The sequence below is a fragment of the Cariama cristata genome, unplaced genomic scaffold, assembly GCF_000690535.1.
Source record: "Cariama cristata isolate BGI_N322 unplaced genomic scaffold, ASM69053v1 scaffold23382, whole genome shotgun sequence".
Classification (NCBI taxonomy): domain Eukaryota; kingdom Metazoa; phylum Chordata; class Aves; order Cariamiformes; family Cariamidae; genus Cariama; species Cariama cristata.
In genome coordinates this window covers 6664-28513 of record NW_009604777.1, presented here as the reverse complement: position 1 = coordinate 28513, position 21850 = coordinate 6664, and the positions used below count along the sequence as shown (strand labels likewise).

The 21850-nt window shown below is 37.0% G+C and overlaps 1 protein-coding gene across 1 annotated transcript; it reads right to left on the bottom strand.

The window, feature by feature from the left end:
* Positions 1-1542: 1542 nt before the first annotated feature.
* WDR44 (WD repeat domain 44) lies at positions 1543-21814 on the bottom strand. Its single transcript, XM_009695744.1, has 19 exons — positions 21788-21814; positions 18258-18332; positions 17137-17767; positions 16395-16525; positions 16206-16298; positions 15133-15269; positions 14030-14113; positions 13621-13727; positions 12487-12638; positions 10840-10978; positions 10680-10744; positions 9370-9483; positions 8378-8500; positions 7234-7425; positions 6969-7070; positions 5378-5493; positions 3852-3979; positions 3097-3228; positions 1543-2645 (listed from the first exon to the last, which is right to left on the bottom strand). Exons 2-19 carry the CDS (start codon positions 18327-18329, stop codon positions 2551-2553), a joined length of 2613 nt encoding a protein of 870 aa, XP_009694046.1. The 5' UTR covers positions 18330-18332; positions 21788-21814; the 3' UTR covers positions 1543-2550.
* Between the last annotated feature and the right edge of the window lie 36 nt (positions 21815-21850).

Below are 21850 nucleotides of genomic sequence, written 5' to 3'. Positions count from 1 at the left end.
AGGCACTGATTTCTGAACCATTAAAAATGTGCAGCACAGTTCAACTGGAGAAAAAGCATAGAGAACACTAGATCGCTGCAGAGGAGCACCAGAACTGTGTGTGCTAGAAGCTAAACATGAAGATAAATGGAAGTCAAACATCTTCGTCAAGATCAGCTTTGTTTACTGCCTGCACAAGATCCTGGATAACAAACAACCATTACCTTTTTTTTTATGATCACCTGAGTACTTAGCAGGTCCAACACAATACCTTAATATAGCTTCTGGCAGCTACAAGGTGAAGCTACAGTTTAACTTAGGTGTCCAAAGCAGTCACGTTTAAATCTTTAAAAAAAACCCCAAACATTCAGATCATTAAGATGTTACAGAGGAGACTGTTTGCATAGAACATTTGAAACAACCTGCCAAAATGCATGCCATTGATGTTGCAGGATCCCTCCTGAAGCCCACTTAGTCCCAAATCTACATCTGACACTGCATGTTGACAGGAGCCAGGTCTTCAGTCACTCTGAAAAGCTGGGCTTGAACCCATCCTCTTCTTTGTATTTCTTACTAGTTAATAAGTGCTCCCTCCTCCTGTTACTCATTACTAATTTTTGCAATTGTTATTTTAACTATAAGATGGGGATAGCATGAATGGGACAGCAGCACACCTAAAAAAATAAGCATACCTCCAAAAAAACCAATGCAAAGCTCATATGCCTTCTCCTCCAGTCCGGGCTTCTAGTTCCAGAGTCAGGAAGACCTTAAGTGCCAAGACACTAAAGAGAAGGTACCTGTAAGCAAAGTCATGGTGTTCAAACTGCACAAAGCAGCTTCTTAGCTTGCCTTTCTCCCTAAATATGTAGAATATCCATAGTAAACTCCAGAAGTGTCCAAGACCAGCTCACAGGAATCACAGTCAATTACAGTCATCTACATAGATAACCTATTACGGAAACTAATTTTTGGAGTCACAAACAAGATGTCTTCTTGTGCCATCTCCTCACTTCTGTCAATTCAGTGGAGCTCAAAGTAACAAAAAATTTGAGTTTAGCTTCTCTCACCTATACAGATACTTTCAAATCTGAGAGTCAAACTTATTCCAAGTGTCAACTGAAAATAATTTTATATAGCACACACCATTTTTGTATTTATTTTGTCTGATGATATACCTCTTGCAACTGCCCTTCTTGTTCAAGACAATTTGACACAAAGTCATGGCCAAATTCACCTGAGTAAAAAAATAATTAAAAGAAGAGTGATACCAATTTCCTGCCTTTCCATGCCTTCATTCTTCCACTAATGGGAAGGAGAGGATTCTTTACAGACTTTTGAAGTCCCTTCCTCACACTAAACTATCATATCAATTCTGCTTAATATTCCGTTGCAGTACTCCATTTGCTATTACTTCAGAAAGCAAAAAAAGTGACAAGATCAGGAAAAGTATAACTCAAAAGTTAACAAGAGCGTGCAAGATCAATGATCCAAGAAACAGGTCAGAAATCAAAACTACTTAGACAAAAGGCAAATTTATGAATCAAAATGGAAAAGAAGCAACAATTTCCAAGTGTGTAACCAAGTTTAATGATACATCTGTTCTCTGAAACACTTGACCATCAATAACATTTCATGGGTTATGATGCCCAGAATGTTACTTCATAGGTGTTTTATACGAATATTTACAAATACTTTCAAAATTCAGTGGCACTAAACAAACAAGAAGAACTTAAAACTTTAAGCTACAATGCTTAAAAAATGTAAACAGTTTATTTATTTTACATAGTTGTAAAATATAAGAACTTTCTAATGCAGCTTAATTTTATCTGGAAGGTGAATATATCCTGGTGCCCGTGAACAAGGAATGGGAGAATTCTTTACACAAGTATTGTGCTCCAGTGTGCAAAAAATTATATATAAAGAAAGGAATCTAAAGTCCACAACAATTAAAAGACAACAAAAAAATTTTCACGTCCTGAAGTTGAGAAATTTATAAAAACATTTACACATGGTTGCTGACCCATCAAAAACTTGCATAACTTAAAATTCTGAACAATAGCTACTACAAATTCAAAATCTTTCTCAAGTGGAATTTTGTGCAAAGATCTAGTCTGATCATTCAGCATTTTTCCAGCCATACCTCCAACCTTCCCTTCCCGTCCCCACTCCTGACATCTAGTGGCCAGAAGCACCACTAAAATCCTTTTGATGTATGTTCAAATTAGTGCATGTAACCAAAAGGCACACACATGTGTGAATACGTTTTTGTGCAGAAACCTGTGCAGGTTCACAACTACACTGCAAAACAACTGTTCATAGAAAGTCTAATGTTTCGTAGAGTCTAATGTTTGGTAGGATTATTCTTACACATTCCTTTCTATTCTACAAGCCCAGGTGTTAACAGGTAGAGACTGCTTTCCAAGGATCCAATATTTGAGTAGCTTTAAAATAAAGATTTGAAAATAAATCAGCCTGTAACATTATTATATTAGATACTTTGCTTTTGCCCGCATTATTTATGGAATTTTAATCCCACAGTACCATAGCTTTATGCTGTCAGTTGCAAAACAACTAAGATACATATTTCTTTTTGTTAATGAAGACTTTGATTGCTCCAGTAAAGTCAGCTGATAAAAGCACTTCTGTGTGATCTGTCTTCAAAGCTCCTTAATAAGGAAAGAGAATAAACCGTTAGTTCATTAAAATACATATATATTAAAAAAATTCAAGCTCTCATTAAAATATAAGCTATCACTGTGACACCCTTCTTCCTCTATCATATTCTTGTTATCTAGCCCATACTTCAAGAAACATCTGCATTTCTAGGAAAGGTGCTTCTTCATTATATGCTGGTACAGCTCTAGGTCCTAACAGCTCAAGTGTAAAAGAATAATCCTAAAGTACACAGGACAACAGTTATGCCCCTCACTTCACATTCTCCAGGTTTTAAGAATGCAACTGCTGCCAAAATGTTCAACTGCTAAGGTAGGAATATATAACCATGCCACTGCAAGGACTTTTCTTCTCAAGAAATCTCCCTCCCAAATTGAAAGTATTCTTCATAATCTTTTCCTCCTCATACCATGGTATCAAGCAGAGTTCATCTTAAACACCTACCAGAGGGTATGGTATCTGATGTTTCAGAATCTTCTCCCTTACTTTCAGCTTCTTGCTTTTCAGAAGTTTCCAGTGGCACCATCAAACCAGGATTGGGAGCAAAAATCGCAGATGTGACCACTGCATTGTGCGCTTCAGAAAGACAATCCATTTTTGATTACCTTGTTTCAAGGAATTGTTAATTTTACAAGAACAGCAGGCATAAATTTTAGTAAATATCCAAGAATCTCAGTGCTAGTGGCACCAGGTAAGCTCATAATTCAAGAAGCTATCGTCACTGTTTTATAAGCTTAGGGATCTCAGAAGTTCCTGTAAATACCACTAAGACTAACTAGCAAGAGCTTCAAAACACATTTGATATAGCCATGAAAGTAAAAAAATCTTGCATTTGTTTTCAAAGTCACCTTTCCATAAAGGATCTAAGGACTGGTAATTATTTTGATTTCTACACTTATACAATCAAGTTCTGCCAGCAAAATATTACATTCATTCAGAATCTCTTACTGAAGCTGGACAAACTCTTAGCTACTCTGTCTCTTGCCATCCCAATCATGCATCTGTAGAGAATTTCCTGTCGACAAGGTTTTCTGACAGTCCACTTATTGAAAGTCCACCAGTTACAATGGCTCTTGCTAACAATTTGTTCAAACTAAACGAGTAGCACTGCTGAGCAAATAAAAAATAGATGATAAATATTTTTAACTTTTTAAATCATACAAGCTTCGATAAAACTAAGATCAAAAGTTGATTTTTACCTTTAATGCCTTCCCAGAAGTCATTACGGTCTCTTCTTACAGATGTAAACTTGCTCAAGTCATGGTATGTACTCCAAATATAAACATATTTATCTTCTGAACCACTTACAATGTAGGTAAAGTCATGGCTAAAGATTCAAAAGAAGGAAAAACATTACTTTTCTTAGCTGTTCAAACAGCCATTACAGTATCTCTCCAGTAGACTTGCAGCTTCACAGATGCAATCAGGCTAAGTTCACAATTCAAACTGATCCTTCGTTTTAATGACTGTAGCTCAAAGAAAAATACCCAGTCCTTAAACGAATGTGCATGTAAGCTTCCTGATGCTCTCCCTCTGGAAGAAAAAATAGTTTTCACAAATAGCACACAGAAGCTGTGCTCCTGCAGCTTCTGACATAGAAGAGGGTTAGTCTAACAGTTAACATGGAAATGACATAATCTTTAAGTGCAATTTGCATCTGTGAGTCTGGAACCTGTATGAACATCTGAGACTGTGTAACAGGAATTGTTTACAACACAACCATGGGCAAAACCACATCCTCACAGGTGGAAGATGAAAGGCGTTCAACAAGATTATAACCAGATGACTATATAACGCACACTTACAGAGACAAAACAGTACCTGCAAATCCAACTCAAGCATTTACTTCTAATTTACCTACTGCATGAGTATGCTACAGATCTAAACTCTAATGCTAACTATGCTACAGCCCTGTAAGTAGAGATGACTTAATTTGGGAAATTAATTTTGAGCAGGGGAGCTGGACAAGATGACCTCCAGAGGTCCCTTCCAACCTCAGCCATTCTGTGAAGTACCGGGTCAGCCTTAAAGATGCTTTCAAAGGCCAATGGCTAACAATCAAGATTAAACTTGGCATTATTCCTTAAGCACTGCTGCCCTCCTCTGCTCAATCACACAGGTTAAACAGATAACAAAGCCTTTTTCCCCTTTGGATTCTGCAAGATTCTCCTCCCTCTACTCCCTCTCTTTCACTACATTAAAAACCAGTATTTCTATTACAGTCTCAGTAATACACTCAAACCCAGAAAAGCATCTTAGGCTAGCACAGAGAAAGAGGAAAAAAGAATTCCAACTCAGATTTGCAGGCTGTTTCCTGACAGATATGATACACAGGCAGTGACCAACTGCCTTGGGCAACAGCTGGGCGACCAACATATCTGCAACAATACCTGACAAAATTAAGGAAATAAAACCTATTTATCATGGAGGAAAGATGCAGTGTCCCAGCCCCACCACTTCTAGCACAGTTGTTGCATTTACATGATAGTAACAGATAGGCACCATAGTGTCAACACAAAAGGATTCACTCATCCACAGAAGCTCCCTGCTCATAGGCAGCTTTGTCATTCTTGACCAGAGCCTTTAGTTACCTTTGTATTCCCAGCCAAGTGACATTTCAGAGGCTCAGTTTCATACCAAGGTAAACAGATTACTTAAAAGCCCCTGTACTTCAGCCACGGCATTTCCCAGATCCAACAACTCCATTGTTCTAATACTGTCTTACCTAAAGCTGGCTTTGATTTGGCTGCTGCTGTTGACATAACCTTTGTATTTCATAGATAAAGACAGATCTCTTAGGTCATACAATCTGATTCTGGAATCATTTGATGTCACTAGTATCTAGAAAAGAAATACATAAAATTTAGGAGTGGAAACCATTAGCATCCCCAAGAAGCAGCAACAGAGTTCATTCAAACAGTCAGAATTCCAGTTCTTTTGATTAAAAAAAGTGACATAGACAAAGAATAGGCCCAAAGAAGCAGAACAAGATTTAGGATAATGACATTTTCCTCTCTCATCTTCTGTCAATGCACAGAATACAACTTCACTTTCACGATCATCCTGACTCATCTGAACCAGAACAGCTGCTCTTTACTGAAGTAAAATGTGGGCCCAAAGAACAGTCATCAATTTGCAAAGGATATTTTGGAACACATTCCACAATAACATAGCAGAACAGCTATTCCAATGAGGTAAATTTCTGGAGAGTCATGACCTATCAATCACGAAGCACAGATCAGGGGCAATTATTGGCTGTATAAACAAACTGGGCTTTCCTTGGTTGCTGTGAGTTTGCTTCCTTTTCACATTTTTCAGATCAGAAGCTTGAATGTACTTATAAGGAACAGAGAAGTCTATGAAATCATTGTCAAAACGTGTAAGGGCACTCAGCTGATGAGCCCTTTTATGGTACCTTAGCAGTGGCGCAGACTGTAGGTTAGCAATGACGCTAGGAAAAGGGTATAGCAGAGTAGCAGTCAAATACTGACCCCCACTTATCTAATAATTTATGCAACAAAGTTGTGACAACTCTTAGAACACCATCACCATCAGAGTACAGAACTTCCTATTGGTTTTCAAAAGAGTTCATGCTGAGCTGTGTTTTATTGCATCATCTAACATGCCAACGCACAGCATCTGGTGCAAACCCAAAGGTACTATTGATTTCTGAATTTTCTGCATGTCTTTGGAATTAAGTAATTTTTGTGTTATTGATAAGAGTACAATACAGGTGACAGCTGGTGATCTGCTACTCTAACAAAACCAGCTGTTGACCCCACACCACTCCTGAAACTTTATATACAAGTGAAAAACTCTCCAGCTTTACATTATGACTTTAATATTCAACAGCATGTTCTTTGCTTGATGAGAATTTGACCCTTTCACAACATAAGACTTAAGTTTAGACTGAAGCTAAACAAAAGGACTGATTCTGAAGAACAGAGTACACTGGTTTGGATAACAGCTTCTGAGCTTTCAGCATTTTTTCAGTTTCTGTATGAGGTACATTCCCAAATGAATATTAAATTCCAGAGGTTAGTCATGTCAAAAAAGTTTTCACTGAAAGGCATCTGTAAGCATTTTTTCACCTTTACATTAGTCAGAGCATAACATAATTTAAAACAAAATTCTATTTTACCACTACTTAATATTGCATAGCCTAAATCAGCAGAAAGGAGTGTCCCTCTTAGTAGTGTTAAAAGACTTCTGATTTAAGTCAGTGACTACAAACAAGACTTAGCACAAACCTATTAAGCATTAGATATAAATATCAGACTCCAGTACTGAGCCAAAGTTGTGCTGAAAGACAGTACCTTGTTTTCACCAGGCAAGGGTTCAATGCCAGTAATTTTTCTTCCAACTCTATTTCGGCCTCTGGTAGAACGCACATGTATTTGTGTATGGTACTTCAAGTGCTGAAAAGATATGAAAACGTATCCTCATTTGAAAAAATGGTGTAAAAACTTTATTTTGCTTCAAGTTCCAATAGGTTTGTTTCTTGGTATTTAAATTAAGCATGACTTCTAAATCTGTTTGTTATCTAACATGAAAAAAAATACAATCTCAAAAAGTTTTTACCTCCGTGTCGTAAAAGATGCATCTTCCATCATATGTGCCTATGACTGCATATTTGCCATTCTGACAGAAGTTGGCAGCTGTAATCAATTTTGTCTGCCCATCTACTTCATTCCATAATGCCACTTTTTTGTCAGGAATGTTCCAGAGTCGGAGCTTCCCATCCAATGAACCACTTAAGAAGTACCTGTCATCCTGAGAGGACACACTGCGTTAATCTCTGCTTGTGCTACAAGTATGCCACGGTTTCCTTAAAACCTTCCTGCCCCATTTCCAAACAGATTGTCTCCAAAACCTCCTGAATAAGAGTTGTCATATGAGTTGATTATAATGTTTAAGAAGGGTGAAAAGACAATGTTAGAATTACTGGTCAATGGAGTTCAATTTCTTAGAGATTTTTGACAAGATCATGCACACGCAGCATGTGTACTTCAAGTTAGAAAACTGTTCACTGTTATCACAGTTACTTTGTCCCCTCCCAACATAAGTTAGAAAAATACTAACTTTGTCAGGAGTTGAAAGCTCCTTTCAGAGTTCCCAATATATCTACCAGTTGTGTATGTTCAGGGAACACTGAAAAATGCTTTTCCTCTACTTGAGTTTTATTAATATTAGGAAGCTTTATTACAGTACTTTTTAAAAAAATCATAAAATAAGATAGGTTGGAAGGGATCTTTGGAGGTCTCTGGTTCACCTCCCCTGCTCATAGCAAGGACAGCCTCAAAAGTTTGAACAGGCTATAGACAGTTACATCCTGTCAAGTTTTAAACAACCCCAAGGATTCTGTGGTCTCTGAACAACCTATTCAATTTCATTATGATTTTTTTTCCCACTAGTATCTAGTCACAACATCCCTCATTGGAAATTCTGACTTTTCACAAAGTTACTCAAAACTATACCAGCTGTGATGTTACAGTCAATAGTCAATTCACTTTCCACATCATGCCTACAAATCGTTAAATCACATGGACACTCTTGAAGTTTAGTGAAGATGAACACTTCAAGTTCCAGAACATTATCCAATATGGATGTTTTCAAAGTGCACAAATGCCATTATTTTTATTTTTTTTTAATTGAAAATAAAGGGGGACTACTCTTGTAATTTCAAATTCTGCCTCTCGAGAAGAAAGAGGGCAATTACACTTACCCTTGGATGGAATGCTATAGCAGTGACAAAGTCTATATGCTGGAAACAGCAAAGACATTCTCTTCTTGATATGTGCCATAATCTGACAGTTTTGTCCATAGAAGAAGAAAGCAAGAAGTAATTCTGTGAAACAAGAGAATTCCATGGTTATTAATAGACAGTAACAGAAGTAACAGAAGTAACAGAAAATACAGAAGCAATCTGATTGGTAAAGCCTTACCAATTTCTCTATTGCCATGAAATTCAACATGATTCAAGATTTATCCTTTCAGATAAAGTGTTCTATCCAAATTATCGTTACTGATTGGTGCTTTCCTTAAGACCAGTAGACCGATGCTCAGTCACAGAAAATTTTATGGAATAATCTCAATGCAAATGAGTATTTGGAAAGCAGTTAAAGTATTCAGAGAAGAAACAGTACAACAGGCTTCAGAGAAGGGTTGAGAGTCTCCTTTGCCTAAGATCCTACAGCCAGACTGTGTTCTTAAAATCACAACTGTATTCCAATGTGGAGAATTAATTGAATAAGCTTTATGTGAAACATTAGGAAAGTTAAGCACAAGGCAATTCTCTAATTTTAAGATATATGTATATATTCAGCAACTTCAGAATCTGTACACTTTGCATAAAAACAGTGAAGCATACAGAAGACAAGAAAAGCGGTAACACCATAGATCAGAAATCACACAGCTCAATGGAAATTCCTCCTGCTCTAAACAACTGAAATTCACGATTGAATACACAATTGTAATTGTTATGAGCTTGATTATTTTCTTTTTTTTAAAGACTTTTAATTAGACAAGCTCAAGAAGTTTGTTCATTTTTTTTCAATTATTTCAGTTAGAACAAGTGTTGTCTCTACAAACCTTTTCTCTTAACTTCAGTCACTGTTTCATATTGTTTAGATGTATAGTTCCAAAGGCAATTGACAAAAATAACACACCACAATGAAAACACAGGAGAACTGTGTAGTTCATATTAAGATGCCTTACTTTAGACCAGGAGAGATCGAGAAGATCTGCTGTATGCCCTTTGTATTTGCAAAATGGTCGTTGACGAAACGGGGCATTTTTATCATCCGGGTCTTCATCAACTCCACTGCAAATCTATCAGAGAAATGTATAGAAACATTACAAAATGTTAGCTGGAAAAACTAACAATAAAGCAATTACTACTTACAAAGAGTACAGGGCCAATAACAATTTGAGGAACAACTCTTATGACTTTAAAGTAAATAACACTGCACTAATAAACAACCAGAGTAAATTTCAAGTACAATGAGCTGTGAAACATCACCTTGAAATTCCAAAATTAAGAAGTCCTACATCTTCCATCCATACAGCTTTTATTCAATGGGATTAGCTTGACAGCAATTTAAGCAAACATCTGAAGATAAACTTTTGGAACAAATTATATCAACCTTGAAAACTGCATTCCAACTTAGAATACAAACTGACAGTTAAAGTTTCCATGTTTCTAGTGCCTATCAAGAATTATAACTTAATAAGAGATCCTTTCAAAGTAACAGGTGCAAAATAAAAAAGACAACTAGAAGTTCCTATACAATACTTCTCCAGCAAAACCACACTCAGAACAACACCCCTGGTGTGTGTGGCTAAGCAAGACTATTCACATATCTAAGGTAAAAAAATGATTCCTGTCCCCCCACCAAAACAGTGCACATTATCTTTGCTTAAACCCTGATTTTGTCATCTGTTTCTTACACTACTGGAAACCAAAAATAGAAGAAAAAACTCTAATATATATTAATTTTAGTGGTACATTTAGTAAAGTATCTTAACACTCTACAAGTAAGAGTGTCAATACTTTTTGTCAGTCATGTTCCATTTTATTCTACACAGATGTGAAAAATCTAAATACGTCAGGCTTTATTATGCTTCTGAGTATCCCATTGTTCAGTCTGGCCTTCCTCAGAAAAGATAACATCAAGCCAGATGCTAACTGTAATGCTCCGAGGCAAAATACTAAGACAGGAAATTCAGCAGTGTAGGGTTTTTTTCCCCTTTAGCATTTCACCCAGAAATCTACTCTGGGAGAAGGCCACAGCAAAGCTATGCAGATTTTGTAATGCATAGTGACGTACTTTCTTGCTTGCACCCCGTACACAAGGGGTAATCGTATTTGACTGAAGATGTCTATTGGTAAGACAGTTTGTCTATGCCTCAAAGACACAAGCAAGAACTCTTTAATGTGTGTCTGGATACAGCAACAATGAAGATCTGGCATTACAGAAAAATGTAACCTCCCTACCTCTTCCCCTCCAAATATCTAGTGTACATACCCCTGCATCAGTATCAGATTTTGAAGAATTCAGACTCTCTTGCGATGGGGAGGGAGAGACACGGCCTAGAACACAAGCAGAAACACCATGGTCAACTCTAAGTTCCCAAATAACTAGAATTTCTAGTGTTTTACAGCTCTAGCAATGCATAGAAAGATACCTTCTGTGTTGTACTTCATTCGCATGTTATTGAAATAGTCAAAAGCATTCTTTAAAACCCATATTCTTACTACGTTGTCCTGCCCTGCAGATGCAAGTAATCGACCGCAGTGAGAAAATTTCATTGTCCAAACAGCACCCTGTTAAAATAAAGATCCTTGTTTAAGTTATGTAAAGTGTTCTTTTCCATACCAAAAAGCCTTTCTATAATGTCAACTGACAAGATTTAGGACATATACAAGATACCCACAAGTAAAATACATTGTAGATGAAAACACTGAAAAGTAATTAAGACTGGTGGACTGTGCAACATACTCACAAAACCAGTCTGAAAGAAATAGCCCACAGGGCAGATTACTGTAGGAGAGGAGTTGAGGGAGCTCAGCACCACTACAGCATTCTACATAAAACTGGCACAGTTAGGAACAGTCAAGCCAGCCAGGGTTCTGAGCGACTTACAACTATTTGATTTGTAGAACTGGCTTGTATTTGTAGCTGCACTTGAAGTTAGCACAAGCTGTGCTCGCACTTCTTTTAATGTAGAAATTGCGCTTGGTTACATCAATTCTGGTAATCAAGATGAGTACTACATGTATTTGCTAAATTCAGAATTGGCACAAGGATTTTGCAAAGCCTGTGAAGACAACAATTCTTTCTCCATCGCAAAGTCAGAAGAGTCAGTAGTCAATAAAACACAGTACCACAGAAGCATTATTCCATTTCCTCCTGTTATTTAATGAACAGCTATCAGGCATTTGACTCCACCAACCCAGCACCTTTTTAGGATGTTTCGGGCGAATTTCCTCAGTTTTAAAAAGTCAAATACTGGCATGATGGAAACTAACACAGATAGATTACCAACAGGACTGCAAAATTTAGTTGTGGATGACAAGCTGGAAATCTCCAGTCACCAAACTGATTGCTGTAGGTCATTATCCTTAGCCTAACACTCAAAGATGGGGGACTGTTTCAACTGCTGTCAGACAGTTGCTGTCAGCAGAAGAATCTGGGAAGTCAGGAATACTAGACTGTATTTCAGACTCTGTAGGGAAGCATGCCCAGTTCCAACAGTGATGAATAGGTAGTTTTTCTGCCTCTTACTCCATAGGAATCTCTGCAAATATTGTATCCCGGTCTCTCCCCTCCTTATCATTCTGATGCACATACCCCATTAATCTCTCCTCACTTTTGCCTCCAGAACCTATCTAATATTTCTATTCAATACTTGCGTTTCTATCTCTAACAAACAGGCAGACTAGTTTATCTGCTGCTGATTAGGTCAACTTTGCTGCTCTGTGCTCAGTTCCGGTACTGGAATATAGCTTATTTCAGCCTAAATTTATAATTGCAGGAACCAAGAAACCAAGTACCACTCGATACCAAAACTCTTCAAGGAAAAGCTCTGGAGAATCCCTGAAGCCCAAGTACCTACAGACTTTTTCCACCACCACCACCACCCCCCGAAGATCTGATCAAACCAACCAAATTTTAATTTCTTGTCAGAATATTATTTTCCAGAATGAAACTGCTCTTCAAGAAGAATAAACCTGACAGACATTTCTGGAGGTCACCAAGTAGATGAAAACTAGAAGTTGAAATCTCAGGCAGAACAGATTCAGCAAAAACACAGATTAAATTTGAGACCTACCATATGCTCTCCACTGAGATCCTGAACAACTTTAATTTGTTCAAAATCATAAGGTCCCTTGAAGCCATGTGCTGCTTTGAACTTAACTGGTCTTGTATATGGCATCCCTTCATCATCACTGGAAGAGGGATCATCTTGATCTGTATGGAAGACTAAGAGGAACACAAATTCAGCAGTACATATCGCAGCACAAATTTAATCTATTAGTAAGCATTTGCCAATACTTTCTGGTAGCAGATTAGTCTTGAATTAGCAAATTTTTATAGGCAATTTTAAGATCTTAAAGCAAAACAGGAGTACTGTTGCATCAAGGTCTAAAAATACATCTATGCTAATTTTAGGTTGCAGTGAATCTAAACATTGAACACTCAAAATAAGAACCACTATCCATTTTTGTTCTATCCCTTTCTTTGCACTGGGTCTTGCATTCAGCAGATCCTGCACGAAGTGGCTTCTGCCAGGTTAACGTGTGCTGAAAATTTTTGTATTGGTTTCTTCTGACTCAATATGCTGTAATGGCCTGGTGATTTGCCCACGAAGCGTAAGAATTGCAAAAGAGCTGGGACAAACAGCCAGCAGCAACATATGATGCTAAAGTGCAGCAGTTCTAAGGCACTTATCTCAGGTTGTGGTTAGATTGGCTTACTGCAGTACTAGCAGTCTGTCTGAAAGAAACACTGATGAAACAAGGAGGAGAGATTTCAGTTATAGTTGGGAAATCTTCCAACAGGAGCTCAAGCTATATGTGAATGCTAATGGTGGCACCAGTTGTCAGAAAACAATCTAATTTTATTAATGAAGACAACCCATAGTTCTACTGTTGCTGGAATAACTTCCCCAAAAAGTTTACATTTTGATATCCAGACAGCTTTCTAACAGCACAACAAAAATTACAGTATTCAACTGGTTTAGCTGAAAAGTTCTCTCAACTACTACTTTATAAGAATCCATACTTGTAACTCACTAATCTCAAAATGTCTATCAAGCTACAAGCTTTAATTCTAAAAAGTCACATCATGAACTGTACAGGAGTAGAATACAGCAGCGTATGTCCCTCAGCCAGCTTTGATTCCTAGAAGCCCAAGGATAAACAGACTATCCTATTAAATTAAAAAAAAAAAAAGTGTCACTTACCTTCGTCTCGAACACTCTTAACCTTATTTACAGCACGTTCGCCATATTCTTCAGCAAGGTGCTTTGCTCGCTTTACAGATTTGCCAAGAAACTTTTTCAGCTGGGTCCTTAAAAAGCAAAGACACTTCTTCAACACATGACACTGGCAAATTCTCATTTTTTGCTATTATGAATCAACAGGTTTGATTTGAAATGCCATATTATCTCTTTCCACTACTGCTTCTTAAAATAAGCATTTAATTTGCCAGTAGTCATTTACCCTTCAGTTCAACTGCAGAGCAATGGGCTTACGTAAATTCAGTTATCACTTGTACTTTAAAGGTAACTTGTTCAGAAGTCAGAAGGCGAGCTTCAGCTTAGAAAAACAAAACCTGCCTTTTCTTTGAAGGGACATGAAACAGCATCTTACGTTTTTTGCTTTAACCTCCCTCCATCAGAATCGGTTTGCTGTGTCTGCATTTTGTCTTCATCATCAGACTGTGCTGCGTCGTTACTAGAAAATACAGAAGTGACTATTTTATTCGAAATCATAATGAATCTGAATTGAATGAGACATGAGTAAAGTAGGATCTGCATTTTAGGATCCATCTTTATTCCTTCATGTGACACACTGGAAAAACATGGGCGTGATGTTAAGTAATAAAACAGCTCTTTAAATTCTTAGGCATCTTGATACTAAAATTGTATACAGATGCCAAAGATATGTTACTCTCTTTCACAAGTTTCAAATTTAAGCTTACTGTGAAGCTTTGAAAGCTAAGATCAGACAAAATACATTACTAGGAAGTGGCAACATGCCACCTTGTTCTCACACCTTGCCTTCCATAGATCAAATAAATTATAGTGGTTAATTCTGAAACAGAAATTTGTACACAGAAGAGTACCGTTCCACAGAAGTGAGCTTTTCAATGATAACACAGTAATGCAAAGAAACTAAAAATTGTCTGATGTATAAATTCATGTAAATCCAGGCCTTTGGAAAAAACATCCAGATTGACACAAATTCCTGATCATTAAGAAATCACATTTTTCTATCAAAGTTTACAAACAGACTCAGTTTTAAACATCAGAAGGGTCACAATCTCTGCTGAGAACAGGAAAACCTCATAGTCAGTTATACTGATGACAACACATCTTCAGAGAACCAGACTACTGAATTAAAGACTGAAAAAGCTACAGAAGGTGGTAGTATGAACAACATACAGTCCTTGAACACAAACTGTGTTTAATTCAGTATAGAAATGACATCATTTAGCACATCAAGTACTAACTGCAGATCAGCTGGATTTTCATACATACTAGCGTGTCAAGTTCCAGCAATATCATCAACTTTTAGTTAACTTCAAAGAATTCAATAAATAGCCTATTTCATAGAGAACTGGGCATTAGCACTCAAATTAGTCAGACACAGATGAATTGGGACCTTCTTTACTTGCATAAGAGCAGCCTCCCTGTATGCAAAAACTACGAGCAACAGAATCATGAAGAGCTGAAAGCTGTCATCATTCATACCTGACGTATTCTTTAGTTCTCCTCATGATATGCAAAGTTAGGGGATTAATGCCTGTTGGCAACTTTTCTTCAGCCAAACTCAGGGGTATTTCTTCACCTGTATCAAGGTTTTTTATCATTACACTTGCTAGAATCTCCTATGAAAAAAATAAGATGTGAAATCAAGATGACTTGATTAGACTCGAAAACCTAGAGCAAAATAGAAATGATCTGATTTTACATTATCTTAATGAGAAATTCTGTAGCTCAATATATATGAATTTTACAAAGACTAAGTTTAAGTTAAAATTGCCTTTAGCATGTGAGTGCAAACATTATCAAACACTATACACAGATAATTACACGTCATCACCAGTTTCAATTTCATAAACAGAAATGCAGCTATAGAGACATCAGCCACTGCCTGACACCTTCCATGCCAATATCAAATATATGATGTAATTAAAAGACATTGAGGTCTTCACCTTTCAGATATTCTAACAGAGGTAGTTCATGATTTAGTCAAAGATAACCCTTACCTACAGAGAAAAAGTATTTAGACCTAACTAGTACAACACAAAGGAAAAGGTTTTTTGGAACATCTCAGGAACACATACATCTGTTCAGCAATAGTTAAAAAAGCTACACACAGATAAACACAAATAAAAACCGGCAGCAGCTTGATAACATCATCAGGATTAATCAAAGTTATTAACTGAAGAAACTATTTTTTAATATTAGGAAAAACATTCTCCTATTGCTGACTCTTTCCCCTTTTAGATGTATGACAAAACACCGAGTTTGCTGGTGTTCCCTCACATTGACATCTCGTAACGTGTTTGCATAGCTACAAACACAAACTCATAGCACGTCATATTTATTATAGCTCACACTTTTAAATGCTAATACCACATATGACTCAGGAACCACAAAGCGCTTAGGTGGACAAAGCCAGCGTGCCATCACTCCTATTTGCATCACAGCATGTAGTGGTTCAGAACACAAGGAGTGACACGCGACTACTCCGATTCGTTTGACAGACTGGAAAAGCAAGCACAAGGAAGTACTATGTTGCAGACCACATTCATTAATACCTCATCTGTGAGCTCTCTTCCAGAATTAGACCTGGGTCTTTGTGGTCCAAGTACTTCATTTGTTGTTTGGCCATCAGCTGCTTTCCCATTTTCCTGAAATTTTGCAGACATAGAATACGTTATCTCTACTGTAACACTAAAGTAATAGAAACTGTTACAGTTATTGAACTTATTACTGTTTCCCAATACCTGTGCAGTGACTATCTTATCTCCACTAGTTGCACTTGCCAAATCCAAAGACGGCTGAGAATCTTTGGGCACACCTTCTGTCACTGTACTTGGAGTTAAAAGACCACCAGCTGTGAAGTTCTCTCGAGAAACTGAAGAGAGATTCATATTAGAAAGAAGAGCATAACACTTGCCACAGACAACCTACAGATTGTTAGAATCCTCACATTGTATTTACACTCCTGAACACATTTTTTTTTTTATACATCAACTGCCACCAAATCTGCCTTATCAATCATATATTTCATATACAGTTGGAGGCATGGGCACAACTTCACACCTAGTCCTCTTAAGTTTTAACAACTTTCTTTTAAATAACCTCCCTAGTAATCCAGGACTACTCATTTTCACAAGACCTCAGTCTACATCTTGACTTGTATTTCTATGCAAATACAGATTGCACACATTTTATTTGAAGTGTGTAACTTTTTTTAGTTTCTGTATTGATGAGGCAACTTCTCCTTGCTACAGAAATAGCTATTTTGGTAGGAAGTGCTAGTTTATAAGAAAGTCTATGAATTAGCAAAGTCTGTAATGCAAAAGGGTATTTCTCCACTGTAAGAAGCTAAGATTGTTGAAGAATTTTTTTTCCTCACTTAGTCGTCAACTAATCTAAATATCACAAGATTGAATGATTCCTCACTCAAAACACAAAAATAGTAACCATGTAGATAACTAAACCCATCGAAAATAGAATACTTGCCTTCTAAAACAGGTTTTTGCACTTCAAAATCCAGTTCACTCTTCTTCTTCCGAGGTGGTGGAGCTGGCCGTGCAGGTGGTGGTGGTCTTGGAGGAGGAACGTTTGTTGGAGGTGGTGGCCGTGCTGGGACAGGCTTCTTTGTGCTAGCAACTATATCAGGCTCTACAGTAAGCTGCCTTGGTGGTTTTGCTGGAGGCATTTCTTCTGTTGTAGGAAGGTCTTTGGTAGTTAAGTCTGAAGTCACTTGTTCCAAAGTATTTGCCTCTTTCTTGTCTGTTATGTCCTCATTTTTTGACTTTTCTTCTTGTGCTTCAGTTTCATCCATTTTATGGTCAGTTGCGTTTGTTACTTTTGTTAGTTTATGGGTTTCCTGTTGCTCAGAAGTAAACAAAAGCTTCCCAGATTCCAATTCAGTGTCCTCACACACACTCTGATCCACTGGTTCTCTAGGGTCTTCTTGTAATGATATTTTAGCAGCTAATACTTCTGGAATACTACTAATGATACCTGCTCCAGAAATCCAAGCATTTGCATCTGAAGTTGGAACAGTCAGTTCTTTTCCTCTAGAAGCTAAAGAACCATCATCTAGTTGTTGTGCCTTCTGGCTTTCTTCTATAATACTGTCAATAATCTAAAGAAACGAAACAAAACCATTCTACTGATAAATGGCAGGTCTTTCTAGGGTACACTTACCAGTCAGTCTGTACAACACTCACAAGAACTCTTCCATTGAAGAGTTGCTTTATATACAAAATACATTTTGTTTAAAAATTCTGGAGGCCAGACTCTAGGTGCAGAAATCATCATATCCAAAAGATAAAACAAAGTGACTAATTTCCATTCGTCTTTAATATACTTTGAGAAAGTTAGGAAACAAAAACTGTTCACTCTCCAGAGTTCTCATGCACTGCTAAATATGAACCTGTAAACTGCACAAATAATTCAACATTGGTGAATCCTAAATAAGTTTTTAGAACACTTAATTTGATTTTTACCTTTTAGATGAACATTCTTACTAAGAACAAGTTCTAACCTACATTAGTTTCAGGATGAAGACTGATTATTAAATTATTTAATATTTTTAGTGTGATGCTGGAAGTGGAAAGTAATATTTAACTAACCTCTTTTGAATCATCTTGTTTCATTTCTTGTACAAAAGTTTCATTTCCAGCTTTGTGCAGTTTGCTGTCCATATCCTATGGAAAAAAGATGTAAGATGATGGTAGTAAGTTCCTCAGTAAGATGATCTAACAAAAATATAACTACAACAAATTAAATAGCATAAAGTACAAGAATTCTGCTACATTTTCACACATTGCTGCTGTCAGACAGATGTTTAAACAGGAACGCACAGTACATGAGGAGTATTTCACACCGCCATACACAGAAAGCCTGCACACTATTAAACAAAAAGGCAGTTATTTTTAAGAGCTTTCAACCTTGACTAAAATAAAATTGAAGGTAGCATGAAGTTTAGAGCAACATACACATTTAATAATCTGCAGCAAGGAAAATCCACATTAAAATATTTTTTTATCAGCTTGTGGGAAAGGATGCAAGAACTGTAGAATCACTGCATAGAAACCTTTTTAGAAATTTTCAGGTTAAGTCAGGCAGATCTATCAAGTGATCACAAATACACTTTTGAGGTTCTGACATGGAACCTTACATTCTACAATTATTTCTAGTGCACATTGTCCATTTTTGCCATCAGTCATCTTCATGAAGATCCTTCCAAAATCTAAATAAACTGCAGCAGAACAAAAGAAATGACCGGATTTTAGCAAAAAACAAGAACATTTTCAGAACTTTTGGATGAATGACTGCATGAATAATCAAAGCTGAGTATACTATTTGTTCTTTATATACGTATAATCAACACTACCAGGATATTCTACTACTGATGTGAAATCAGCTTGAAGTTTAAGAAGTATATTTTGAGATGTGCAAACAGTATCAACACTTTCGCATATCCTACCAAATAAAGGCAATTCACTAAAGGTGGCCTCGTGTCCCAAAATAATGTAGTAAATCTTTGTAATAAAGTCTTATTTAATTTAAAAAAAAAAAAATCATACTTAAGATAAGCAGCCCTAGAAATATTAGAATTGGATTATTGTTTGGGCATGTTGTTAAGTATGGAAGTCTTAAAATAGAACTGAAAACATTATGGTTTGGGTTGGAAGGGACCTTTAAAGGTCATCTAGTCCAATGCCCCCCCTGCAGTGAGCAGGGACATCTTCAACTCGATCAGGTCGCTCAGAGGCCTGTCCACCCTGACCTTGAATGTTTCCAGGGATGAAGCATTTGCTGCCTCTCTGGGCAACCCGTACCAGTGTTTCGCCACCCTCATCATAAAAAAATTTCTTCCTGATATCTGGTGTAAATCTACCCTCTTTTAGTTTAAAACCATACCCCTTGTCCTATCACAACAGGCCCTACTGAAAAGTTTGTCCCCATCTTTCTTATAAGCCCCCTTTAAGTATGGAAAGGCTGCAAGAGCACATTGCCTATAAGCATACATGTCAGCAATATCTAAAGGAGAATCTGACAAGATCCTTAGATTGGAAGGGACCTGTGGAGATCCTGTAATCCTCAAAGCAGAGCCAACTAGAGCAGGTTGCTCAGAGATATGTCCAGTCAGGTTTTGAGTATATCCAAGGATGGAGACTGCACATCATCTCCATGCAACTTGTTCCATTCTTTGACCATCCTGCATAGTCTATTTGGCAACCAAAGCTGCAGAAAAAAGCCTGTATTTATCTCACAAAAGAGAAAAACCCCTTACAACTAACTCAAAGAATTAAGTTACCAAGCTTAAAATATTAAGAAAAAACAAACAAATCTCAACTGATTGCTTGAGTTGAGACACAGAATTGCTGTTCTACTCCTTCCTGTCTACAGATACAAAACTCACTTCTGTTGAAGTCAGCAGTCCTCAACTGTCTCCCCACAATGTTAAAGGCCCCAGTAGCTAGCTGTTACCATTAGGAACTATTTTTGTTTAGCTATTAATTTAATTTCACTTACACAGCTTCAGATACACACAAGATACCAAATCTCTGTATTAAACAGGTATTTAAAGAGATCTCCCTGTATTTTTGGGGGCCTTGACAAGATTTAGAGTGACTGTCTAATAGAGATATCTAAGAAATTTCTCTTTAGACTATTTTTAGACACCCAGCTAGTCAAACAGAATCTTTATAGCATACTGATCTATTATGTTTGGAAAAAAAAAAATCACATAACTCTTGTAGACATCCATCTTAGAGTTCTGACCTCAAAAAACAGCAGATCATGCAGAGGCAGCTGCAATTATAGAAAAATTCTTCCTCCCTCTCCGCTCCCTCTCTCTCCTTCCACAAAGCTCTTCTAATCTAAATGCAAGTTTTACTTTGCTTTATCACTAAAATCTATCTTCAAAGGTATGACGACTCAAGTATTTAAGAGTAATCAGTGTCTACAGAAGCCTACAGAAGCCCATTATATTATTTTCTAATTTTGTTGACATTAAACTCACACACCTGTTAAACTTTGGACTTCGGAACTATTTCTTACCCATTCCAAGACAAACTATACCATTAGTCACACATTCACTGAACTGATATGGTACCAAGCACAGAAGCAAGCACTTTTTCCACCTTCAGAAACAGCTTTGAACAAGTGACTTGGGAAGATACTTAAAAAAATAAAAAACCTACAAGCAACATGCAGAACTCCATAGCTAATAATTCAGTCAAAACATTAAAGCTCGTTTTGAAGTTCATTAATTGCACTGAGTTTAGTCAGAATGACAGAGCAACATTTCTTGAAAAGCTTACACATGTAATATTTAATTGTTAAAGGGACATTAAATAGAACACAAAACGGGATAATTCTCTGTTCCGTAAGAAATACCACAAGATATGTTATCACTGTGAAAAGATTGTTGATTCAGAGCAGAGTGCTGCTGACAAAACCAGAAACACTATTTTCACTACGATCTCCCAACACTTTGCAGATAAAACGTCAAGCTTTCTTTAACCTACTTTAAAGTGTTGCATAGCATCACCTTTGGCCCTTCTGAGATCAGGAAATGAGTGTTATTTGTACAAGATTCCAACTCTTCACCTATCTAATGTGTACCAGATTCAGCTGCACTGTCACTATGCACAGATGCAGCATACCAATTACCTGCGTGGGAAGTGGCAATGCTGTCTCATTAAGCTAAATATAGTGTTTTATCTTCACATAACCTAGAGGGGAGGCTTTTGAAGTACAAACACTAAGATTTTTCTTATTTTGAAGACAGAAGAGAGCAAAGTCAACTATTTCATATAAACCGAGACCTAACACCAAGTGCTGCAGAGACTTGCTTACTACTGATAAACCACTCGAAAGAGGGTAGTCTAGTAATTAAGTATAGCTCAATGAAATTGCACATATACATTTCAGAATAAAATTAGCTTCAAGACATGTTAACATACCCTAAATAAAAGTAAAGTTGAAACTTCAAGAGCCATAAGCACAACAATTGCTACTACAACAAGGAAAGTCTATTGTTTTGTGGCTGTGTAGATGTTGGGGCCACCGCAGCACATCTACTTCAGCTAGAAATGCTCAACACTGTGTTTATCAACAAGCATTTGATTGATTTTAAGAAGAAACTTGCCTTTAATACATGGGCTCCAACTTTTGTCGGTGACCTGTTAGAAAGAGAAGACAGATTTAAGTA